Here is a 10,985-nt window from a genome sequence, read left to right on the forward strand (position 1 = left end):
CAGCGGCTTGAATAGAGGAGAGATAGAGGGAACCCGAACCTGCTTGCATGTACCTCTCTCATCCTTTTTCATTCATCTTCTTCAATCTTGACCATTGATCTTGGCTTTGGCCCTAAGAATTGATTCTGACCATTAATGAAGCTCTGACCAAAGGTGGCTTCACGTTCTCCATGGTTTTCTTTTCCATGCATGAGACCTTGGAGCTTTTTTTCTTGATCATCGGCGATGTACAAATGAAGAAACAAACTTTTGTTAAGCTTTGACTTAGAGATCCTAGCTCACTAGACCGAACCTTTTTTCTTGCTTTGATATGGCAAAAGAACATTTTTCCTTTCTTTAAAATTTAGCCTCTATGCCTTCCATTTTTCTTTTTCTTTCTGCTTCTTTGAAAGATTGATGTGACCGAAGCATGAGAGAGAAGAGAGAGAAAAGAAAAGCTTTCGGTGGAAATTATAAGAGAAATTAAACTTAATTGAATTCCTAGTTCCAATTTCAAAGATATAAAGACTTTTGCAAATTGAAACCCTTTGGTTTTTGTGATCATGAAATGGGTTATGAAGGCTTTGGGCCAATTTGAGATTCTTTCCCTTTTAATTGTTTAACCACTTGAAGTAAGTAATTATTGTTAGGCTAAACTTGTTTGGCAACCAAAATGGGCTTGTATTGACTGGCCCAATAGGAAATTAATTTTCTTTCCTACACACTAACAGCAACATCAAACAACGAATTGGAAATAATTTAAATCTTTAATATATTTCCTAATTTATATTTTAATCATGTTTGATCATCATTTCAGTTTTCAAACTCAACACTACTCATTTGGTGGCAAACAAGCCTAAATCCGTCGGGTTGGCCCACGTAACCTGCCAAAAAAGGTGGACCGAAATGGAAAATTGGGACCGCCAAAGAGTAAGAGCTAGCCTAACCCGCACCGCTTAAACTGCGAACTTTGGAGGGGCGGGGCGGGCTTCGCCGCTGGGATTTTTTTTTACAAGGGGGTATTTTTGTAATTTTTTGCCAAAATTCAACTTCCTCCAACCTAACTTACATGAGTATGAAGATGAAAATTGAGTATTTTTATGTTGTTTTGGAGACAATATTTATAATTTTATTTTGGATTATATTTATTTTGCTTTGTAAACGATATTTAAAATTATTTTTATTAGATATTTATAATTACAAAGACTTTATTGTTTGTGAATATAAAAAATATAATTTTTTATGCCTTTATAAATTATAAATTTATTAATATGATTGTGAAATTATATATATTATTTAGTAGTTAATAGTAAAAGAAAAAAGAGGAGCTTTGGCGGGTTTAGCCCATCAGCTCGCCAGCCCGCAATTAGGCGAGGCGAGGCAGGATTCTAAGACCGCCTCACTAGGCGGGGCGGGGCTTCTTGTGGGGTGGGTCAAGCTTCCCTGCTTGACACCCCTACTAGTCTCAGAGAATTAGATGATAAATCATAGACGTTATAGAGAAACTCTTACAAACTACTAGTTTAACATCTCATTGTTAGGCATGCTAACAATATAAGCAGTCTGTCTTACTTTGTTTAAGATATATTCATCTATCTATGGATCCCACCAAGTTATAAGTATGCGAAAATAATGCATTGTAAACTTGTGCTATAATCTATATGTTTTGATGTTACATACCTGTAGATTCTGTCATCAATACAAATCTGTATAGGTTGAGCGCTGACAAAACCTGTAGAGCATGATACGTAATGCCGTAATAATGCAATTAAGGAAGATGCATTTCATTCAAGCTGCCAGAATAAAACACACGAAAGTAATGAAACATGAAGGAATAATACCGCATCACTCGCGTCAGGGCAGGAAGGAGGTCCACCCCGTGGGGGCCTTAGAACTGACTCCACCAACTCAAGAACACTTGGAGTCCAAAATGGCATATCAGGATAAGTTTCATTATTAGAGTCTAGGGATTCTTTTACGGATGTACTATTGCAAACTTCCATGTGCATTTTCCTCCTGAAAATATCGATGAAAATGGCAATCTGCAAAAAGATGCAAAACCACCATTAAAGGATTTAACTTTTGATGGTTACTTCCGATGTTCCCTTTTAACTATAACCATAACTTTTCTGAGCATCATTTGATCAATGTATCCAACGTATCTACATACATTGTGACAGATGACCAAAAACAAAGGGAGTCTTTAAGTAAAGAACCTTAGTCAAACTCTGTTTAAAAAGATTACCATGGAGGATGAGTCTGTATTTGTAATCAACGCTTTCAAAATGTCAAACCTTTGAGTATCAAAAATATCAGCAAGTACCTAGTTTGAGCAACATTAGCATAGTACCATTAAACATCTCCTAAAGAAAAAGCAAAAATAAAGGGGTTAAAATATCATGCATTTCAATCTGAGTACATGCACAATTTATAATGCATACGACACAAAGTATCAATAACTGGAAAGGCATTGTCTTGTATCGAAAACACATTGCTTTCAGCAAAGCAAAGGATTTTTTTCTCACTTCTGGCTCTATGGCATACTTGATAACCATTTAGTAGCCTGTTCAAGTGTGAATATGTGAGTAGAACATATCAGTGTTTCTTTTCCCATTGAGAAAGTAAAACATAAACAATGATTAAAAGAGAGCAAAAGAAGGAAAAAACAAAAAAGAACTGCATTAAACAACCTCCAAAGCTATGAAAATGTTAGGCATATAAGATGACCATTCAGAATGTTCACCAAGATATTCTCCGGAAATGCATCCATCTGTGATGCAAAGCAAGAAGTTGATAGTATGTTTTGATGTGAAGATTTATACTGGTTTGAAATTTAACAAAACAATTTTGTTGTGAGCATAGTCCAAACCGACAATCGATCCTCACATCAAAGTTTAATTTTGATTGTCACAAATTCAACCCAATAAAAATAATCGAGAGTATTGCTCCCGGGTCGTTCTCCCTACGCGTCTTGGGCCAATTTCAGTGTTATGCGTACGCATGCTGGTTGTATGCATACACAAAGATTGTGTTTTTTTTCAAACCATCATAGAATGGAACTAACTCTCCTACTCACTATTTAGAATTCTAAACTAACCAAAATTCATATCTAATAAAATCTGTAAGTTTTTTTTTTTTGAAAAAAAATATATTTTTCAAATACTATACTAGGCAATTCCAACAAAACTTGCAATTCAAACAAAATGAAATTCAAAACAACTAACCCACAACCTAAGGCATAAATTTAATAAAAAAATTGACAACCAAAGCAATATATACAAGAATGTGGAAAGAAGAAAAGTACCTAACAATGGCAACCCAATTCATTCATTGATTATATATACAAGAGAATGGAAAGAGTTTACCATGGTGGAGTGTCTCCCACCTAACACTTTTATTCATTGTCCTTAAGTTAGACTTATGGGGAGTTCTAATCAAGGAGGCTTGTGCTTGAATTCATCCTTGAACCTCCAACAATACTTGGTTCTCCAAAGTGCTCCAAGATTCCAATTCAATTTCCCCAAGCTTTGATGGAGTTCCTCATAAAATATGAGCTCCCAAAGTTGATTTTCTTCTTGTAATTCGAGATCCCATATCTTATTTTCACACCCGTCTTCAAATTGATCATTGTGGTTCCACTCGGGTGATAAGCAAGCCGAATTCTCAATTAAACATCCAAACACCCTCCTAAATCCAATCAATTGAGCATGACTCCAACCCTTACACCTAAACCTTGATGATGCAACCACAATGAACCTAGAATGGTGTTTTCAACCACTAACCATCTCCCTTTTGCTCTTAAAGCCACAAAGAGCTCTAAGTTGACCATCCGTCTCAAAAAAATCATATTCAAGCGGTATAAGAAAGCTTAAGGATATGAATTTTACCCACTTAAATGGTGTAAAGGATGATGGTAACCTAGGGAGAGATGCTTCCAACGGTCATGATAAGGCAATCCCCACTCCCATTCGTCCTCTTTGAGGAGTTTCCACCACTTGACTAGAATCTTCAATCTCCACCTCTTACCAAGCTTTCTCAAATTCAAATGCTTCTTCACCAATGTCTTCTAGATCTTTGCCATCACTTAAGTCATATCTTGGAGGTTGCATAAGATCTATGTCAACATCCATTTCAAATTCAACGAGGGAAGGCTCAACAAGATCATCAAGGGGATTGATTAATGTGGACAAAAAATCACTAATGATGGAATCCACTTCTTGATTAATTTTCTTCAATTCTCTAACCACTTCCTCTATACTAATGATTTCAGCTACCTCCTCTTGTTGCAACTCTTACTTTAACTCTTCTTCTTCACCTTGAAGCTCTAAGTTCTTCTCCTCCTTACACTCTTTGGTTGATCTTCCACATTCATCAATGGGGGTACTTTGATCGCATAAACGTAGGGAGACTAAATGGTGAACGGCTTCGGTTATTGTGGCCATCATGACTTCTAACCCCTTTAGCTTCTTTTGATCATCTTCTTCTTACTTTTAAAGACAAGCATAGAGATCTCTTTGTTCTTGCATTAGAGGTTTGAGAAATTCGTCCAATGAAGGCGGCGGTGGGAGAGAGGGTTCATTGTTTGGAGGAAATGTCTCATAGTTAGAAGGTGGTTCATATTGGTGAGAGTATTGAGGTAGTATATATGAAAATGGTGGTTCTTGGGGATATTGATGTTGGAATGGTAGTGGCTTTAAATATGGTTCATATGGTTGTTGGTATGGTGGTATGGGTTAGGATTATATGGAGGTGAATGGTGATATGGGACTTATGAGTAAGGTTGTTGAAAGCTATGTTGAGGGAAAGGGTCATATGCATATGATAGTTGTGGTTGACAACCACAATGAAGTTCACCACATCCATTAGATTGGTATCATTAGAAGTTGGGTTATACTCATAAGAAACCGGAGGAGGTTGTTGCCAAAAAGAGTATCCATATGCTTGAGGCTCTTTCCACCTTTGATTTCTAATTCCTTGATGCAAACCCTTATTGAAGCTTTCATTTCCTACAATATAGTTTGAACCAAACTCATAGCCAAAGTGGTGATTCATAGTAAAAAGAGAAGACAAACAAAAACTATTAAGAAACAAAGAAAAAAAATCCTAACTACTAACTCAAACAAACAAACCACAAAAGGCAACCTATTCACAATATTCACATATACACAATAACCAATAATAAGCACACATTGCAATTCCCCGGCAATGGCGCCAAAAACTTGATGTGAAGATTTATACTGGTTCAGAATTTAACAAAACAATTTTGTTATAAGCATAGCCCGAACCGACAATCGATCCTCACATCAAAGTTTAATTTTGGTTGTCACAAATTCAACCCAATAAAAATAACCAAGAGTATTGCTCCCGGGTCGTTCTCCCTAGGAATTGCAATTGAATGCTCAATTATTGGTTATGAGGTTCACAAAGATAGGTTGATGATAAAAGGCAAGAAATTAAATGACAAGAAAATAAATCAAGTAACAAAAAAAACTACTCTAAACCTAAGTCAAGCATTTTATCGGTGTGCATAAAAATAAAAGCATAATAAATTGCAAGAAATATAAAACCTAAACTACCAAATGCAAGATGACAATAACAACAACTCAAACAAACATCAGAAACATAAAAACATCAACATTGCATTAAATGGAAATCAAAATTAACGAGAGTTCATAAAACTAAAAAGTAGCTCAAAAGAGAAATTAATAAGAGAAACTAAAAGAATTAAACTACGAGAGTATGGAAATATAAATGAAATTACACTAGAACAAGAATTAAAGAGTGAAATTAAAGAGAAAATTAACCTAAGAACCCTAATTTTAGAGAGAAGAGAGAGCTTCTCTCTCTAGAAAACTACCCTAAAACATGTTTCTCTCTATCCCTAATTACTCCCCCTTTTATCCTTCTTCAATTTGGTATGAAATAGCTTCAAAAATGAGTTAGATTGGGCTTGGAAAGTCCTGAAATCACTGATCACGTGTTCTCATTAATGAGGCACATTTTTTTCCCAATATGCGTACGCATAGGTGAGTGTATGCATACGCATACACATATGGACTTCAGGTTGCGTACGCATGTTGGGTGTATGCGTACGCATAGGTGTATGAACTTTAAGCCTCCATTTCTCTTCATGATTCCTTACTTGGCATGCTTCCTCTTCACTTTCCATATTATTTTTGACCTATATGAACTGAAATACTTGAGTGCACACAACAAGGCACCAATGGAATGAAATAGTGAGATAGAATTAACCTATTTAAGTTTTAAAAAGCATACTTTTATCATTCAATCTCAATTGCCAAGGAATCACAAAAACATGACAATTTCAAGGAATAAATGTGTGAATAGTTGATAAAACCACCCTAAATTAGCATAAGATAAACCACAAAATTGGGGTTTATCATGTTTCTTTAGCACCCATGGTGAATTTACAAAAGAAAGTACATGTTTTAATCTTCCTATTGCTTGCCATCGTTTGGTCTGGTTATTGTGAAGGTCATCCTTGATAGCAACCGAACTCTCTTTAGTGGCATGAGCAACCTCCTCAGAGACAAGCCCCCATATCACTGCAAGAATCAGAATTTGATGGGTTAGCAAAAGGAAATTGATAAAGAAACTAGGGTTCAATTACAGCAATAGTTTCTAAGACCAACCTGAAAGAGAAGCACCATGTTTTACATGAGACAAACAACTCATATGGGCATCTTTATCTTCTAGATAATTGATGACAGAAAAAAGTCAGGAAGTGGTGTTAAATTTACCTTAACATTGAATGAATTTAGAATTGAGAAAAGGAAACCTAAGAGTTATTACCTCCAAAAACAAAGCCAGCCACAGTCTCAACATCGAAAGCAGTTAAAAGACTCATATATGTTAAACCACAATATGAAGATATTTGTGACAATTCCAACACCATCAAATGACAGGTGGAATCTTTATAGCTTATGCTGGCCGAAAGAAGTGCCTAAACAGGATGCACATGAGTAATAACATATCAAATCACATTATAGATGCTAAAACTATGTCAAAGCAACAAATCTACCAAAAAAATGTGGTTGGGAAAACAGATGCAAATAAGTGCAGTACAGAGACAAGTACCAAGCATTGGAGGACATATAATCCAAGAAGAGCTCGGAGCTTCTCATTTGAAACACCGTCCTGTTGCAAAAAAAAAAAAATAGAAAAATAGAAAACTCTGGCAAATATTTGAATCAGTGGCTAGAATTTTCCTATCAAATAAGACAAACAAATCTTTCAAATTAACAGACCAACTTATTGCAAACTCCATATATAGAATTTGCAATTCCAACAGCTCTGTGAAATACACTCTCAAGTTCTGCATCATCTGAGTCATCTGAATCCAAAGCCACAGCATTCAACACATTAAGAATGATCGAAACAGCCACTTGTACTTGCTCAAAATGACACCTCTTGTTGGAGGTAAAGACTAAAAAGAAGAAATAAGCATAAGCAAATGCTTGCAAGTAATATGGCTCTAAATCATTGCCAGTGTGTGACATAAATACTTATCCCAAAACTAACATTCAGCCTTTGAAGTTCATCAACAAATACACTTTATCAAGTCAATACAAAACTAATATTAAGTGATAAGAAATGTTTTCGCAGGTTTTTATGATAAAATAAACAAGCCATATATAATACAACTGGATATGAAAGTGTGGTTAAATATCAAGTTGAAGCTAAAGGCCTAGACAAAGATTTTAGATTTGATATGAAAGTTAAGTCTAAGCTATGACTTGTATACTCCTCACTGTATTGGAAGAGTATATTTAGATTTCAATGATCTCTCGTCTCAAATAAAAAAAAGGGATCTTATTATCGTCCAAAAGAAGTATAATCCGTTGTCATCCAAATCATGCCACTATACCCTAAGAAACACTTTTACTCAGGCTTATTAGTTAGCAGTCCTGCTCAAACTCAAAATTCAAAACCCTGTGTTTAACCCAAAAACCAAAAAAAAACCTCGTAAAGACAATTCCAAATGCTGAAGCCAAAAGCACATTATGTTGCAAGAAATTCATATCTGGTATCATTCTTCTATTAGATATGTAATTGAAATCTGATTGGCAGCATTTATGCATTTTTTAAAAAATCATTTTTATGATCCCATCATTTGCTTAGAAAGCTCAATTGGTCGTACTCAACTCCAACTTTAAAGCCACGATTGAAAAGCAGAAAGAAATGAGTATTTTCTTTACACCAAGCCCTAAACAACTTAGATTCAAGATAAACACCAAAGAAAGAAAAAAAATCCTTCAAAACACTACATTGGAAGTGAATCAGCCAAGTAACTACTGCCAAAAAAATTACCTTTTGAGAGACCTGACAAAGGAGGAACAATATAACTGGCAGCCTTGGTCATATTACTTGAGTAACCTAATGTCTGTTCCAATTAGATTAACAGAAACATAGGATCAAGATATTAAAAAAATAAAATAATTAAACATCAAACTTGCACCGACTGTAGTTCTTTGCATGTCAACTATGATATGATCATGAGAAAAATAGACACATTCTTTTTAATGTAAATACCATACTCATGGGATATAAAGTGATCTTCAAAAGCCAAGAAACCCCACAAAATATAATGGCAAATAAAAAGTTAAGAACTAGCAGGATGCGAAATAGAGATGAATAAGAGTTGACAGGGGTAAAAGATGGGGTCTAATATATAAATAAATCTGGAGACTTCTTTGCCCACCTTTCTAGTACCCTCTGTATTATTGACCATCGGATTCTATAACGAGATTGGTTTGCCAATCATCTATTGTTAACTAGGAAGGAGGCACCATGACAAGAACTAACACATAATCCACAAGTAAATACATATATAGCATGATTTCACTCAAGTAACCTCCTTCTACTCTAGCTATGAGGCAAGAAGATATTTAAAAATATAAAAAAGAAGCATCTATTAAATAAAGAAACAAGAGGATCATTCTTGTCTTCTGAAGAGATACATGTTTCAGATTGCTTCTCCATTCAGAAATACATCAAATTGGTCCATCAATGTTATCTTAAGGCCATTAGTTGGTTCTTGAAGTGACATGGAAGTCTCTGTAGCACGAATTTGACAGTATCCAATGAACATTAGAGGTTTCTGATAAATGCAAAAACAATCTGATGTTGCTTGTATCTTTGAAAGACTAACGTAGACATTTACTCTTAAGAAAACATATAAACTCACATTACAAAGAATTGAAAGCATATCCCTTGGACCACATTTCTCTAGAAACTGATCAGCAAACTTGGAGACGGCCTTTGGTAATTCAAAGGAAAGGGCATCAACAGCTTCCTGTCACAACAGCAAATGAAGAAATTATCCAGAAAGTCACTCAAAAAAAAAGAATTACTACAAAATTAGCGCACATCTAAACTACAAGCTTAAAATAATACCTGATCCAAACATTAAAATGTTTAAGGCTTTAGGGTTTAGGCAAAGTATACTATCCCTAATCTCCCTTTACTAGACCCATAAGAGGTTCTTGTTTAGCTAACAACAAGATGGTATCAATAGACATATTTCTCTATTCATGTTATTTTATTAACTTAGAATTTAGAAATCGTAGCTGCAAAACATGAATGAAAGGCCGAAGTTTAACCTCACCTGGGCAAGAGAAGGAGAACATATTATATTGATGGATCTCAGTGAGAGCATCAAATGCATCATTCTGCGCAGGCTCATTGTTTGGGTCTGAAAGAGCGGCATCCGATAAAGAATCAAGGAAGTTGACAAGCTCTGAGATTGTGATGTCAGCAGACTCATGGATATCGCCAGCCTCAACCAGCTACAAAGTGTAAAAATCAAAGCATATCAAACATGCTTTTCATTTATTGCTCCACAAACCATAACAACTATAACAATAACAAATTCTTGTTCCACTATGTGAGTTCAGCTAATGTATCTCATAATCCTGTACTATAGTAGTAAACTAGGTCTATACTAAAATCATTAAAATCTGATAAACTAATAACGCATTATAAAGCTTTTCTTTTTCTTGATTCATAAATTTAATTGTTTACTTCATCTATGCTCTAGCTTGATTAAATAAAAATGAATAAAAACAAAGTGTTAAACTTGACCAAAGTTGTTAATTTCATCCGAGCTTAGAAATGATACATGCATTCAATTGAAACCAAATCAAATTAACTAAATAACAACGAAAAGGGAAAAAGATGAAAGGAAAAAAGGTCTAGAGGTTTAGAAGGGATTGATCTTACTTTAGAGCATGATTGTAGAATCCTTTGAATGGTATTCTGAGTTTCAGAGGCTTAAAACGACACAGTTTCACTCTCTCCAGACATGGATGACATCAGAGTATTATGAACAGAAATCAGAACCACCGCAAGTCTCCCTCCACAGCTTCAACCTTTACTACCCGACCATGCATCACCACCATTTCCATCAAGGGTTACAAAATCCCCTTTTTTATTTATTTTTTTCTGGAAAATGATGCCAAGATGGTGAAGAGAAGACAAGTTAGCGTGCTGCAGTTTCAGTTAGCAACACTAAAGAACAAGGTGAGGACAAATCTGTCTTTTCGAGTATCTAAGCGGCAGGGAGTAAGACTGTAAGAGTGAGTTCCAGCCGCTACTACTCAGTACTTAGATAGCGTTTATTTTGAGGTAATGAGACAGAGACTGAGAGATTGAGATTGAGAGATTGAGATTCAGTATCGTGTTTGTTAGTTCAGATATCGGTATTAAAATTTCTGTCTCTATCTTTAAAATTTCAGTATTTCAGTACTTCCAAAAAAGTAGGGACACAGGGGACTGAAATTTTTAGAGATGAAAACTGAAACTTTAATAACATTTTATACTTAAAATACTTTCATTTCAATTAATTAATTCCAATTTTATTCTTTGTACAAATTAAATTAGAGTTTTATTGTTGTTTCAATTCCTGTCTCCTATTTTACACCAAACAGAATACTGAGAATTATTTCAATCCCTGTCTTTTAGTCTTTGTCTCTCAATCTCAATCT

At 35.0% G+C, this 10,985-nt stretch overlaps 1 protein-coding gene across 20 annotated transcripts; it reads right to left on the reverse strand.

Annotated features, from left to right (window-relative positions):
* Window positions 1-5,598: 5,598 nt before the first annotated feature.
* Window positions 5,599-10,579, reverse strand: LOC112805641 (aberrant root formation protein 4). Of its 20 annotated transcripts, XR_011862386.1 has the most exons (10): window positions 10,222-10,579; window positions 9,608-9,788; window positions 9,188-9,295; window positions 8,702-9,057; window positions 8,311-8,383; window positions 7,078-7,333; window positions 6,793-6,943; window positions 6,633-6,689; window positions 6,424-6,545; window positions 5,599-6,160 (listed from the first exon to the last, which is right to left on the reverse strand). XR_011862386.1 is itself a non-coding variant. In XM_072197155.1 (9 exons), the coding sequence occupies exons 2-5, from the start codon at window positions 9,764-9,766 to the stop codon at window positions 7,121-7,123; spliced, it is 357 nt and encodes a 118-aa protein (XP_072053256.1). In that variant the 5' UTR covers window positions 9,767-9,788; window positions 10,222-10,579; the 3' UTR covers window positions 5,599-6,160; window positions 6,424-6,545; window positions 6,633-6,689; window positions 6,793-6,943; window positions 7,078-7,120. The 20 variants fall into 20 exon arrangements, 12 of the variants coding, with proteins under 12 accessions (XP_072053256.1, XP_072053251.1, XP_072053246.1 ...); XM_072197155.1 differs by lacking the exon at window positions 8,702-9,057 and having other exon boundaries at window positions 7,078-7,137; XM_072197150.1 differs by lacking the exon at window positions 8,702-9,057 and having other exon boundaries at window positions 6,633-6,692.
* Between the last annotated feature and the right edge of the window lie 406 nt (window positions 10,580-10,985).

This window comes from Arachis hypogaea, chromosome 6, assembly GCF_003086295.3.
Source record: "Arachis hypogaea cultivar Tifrunner chromosome 6, arahy.Tifrunner.gnm2.J5K5, whole genome shotgun sequence".
NCBI lineage: Eukaryota > Viridiplantae > Streptophyta > Magnoliopsida > Fabales > Fabaceae > Arachis > Arachis hypogaea.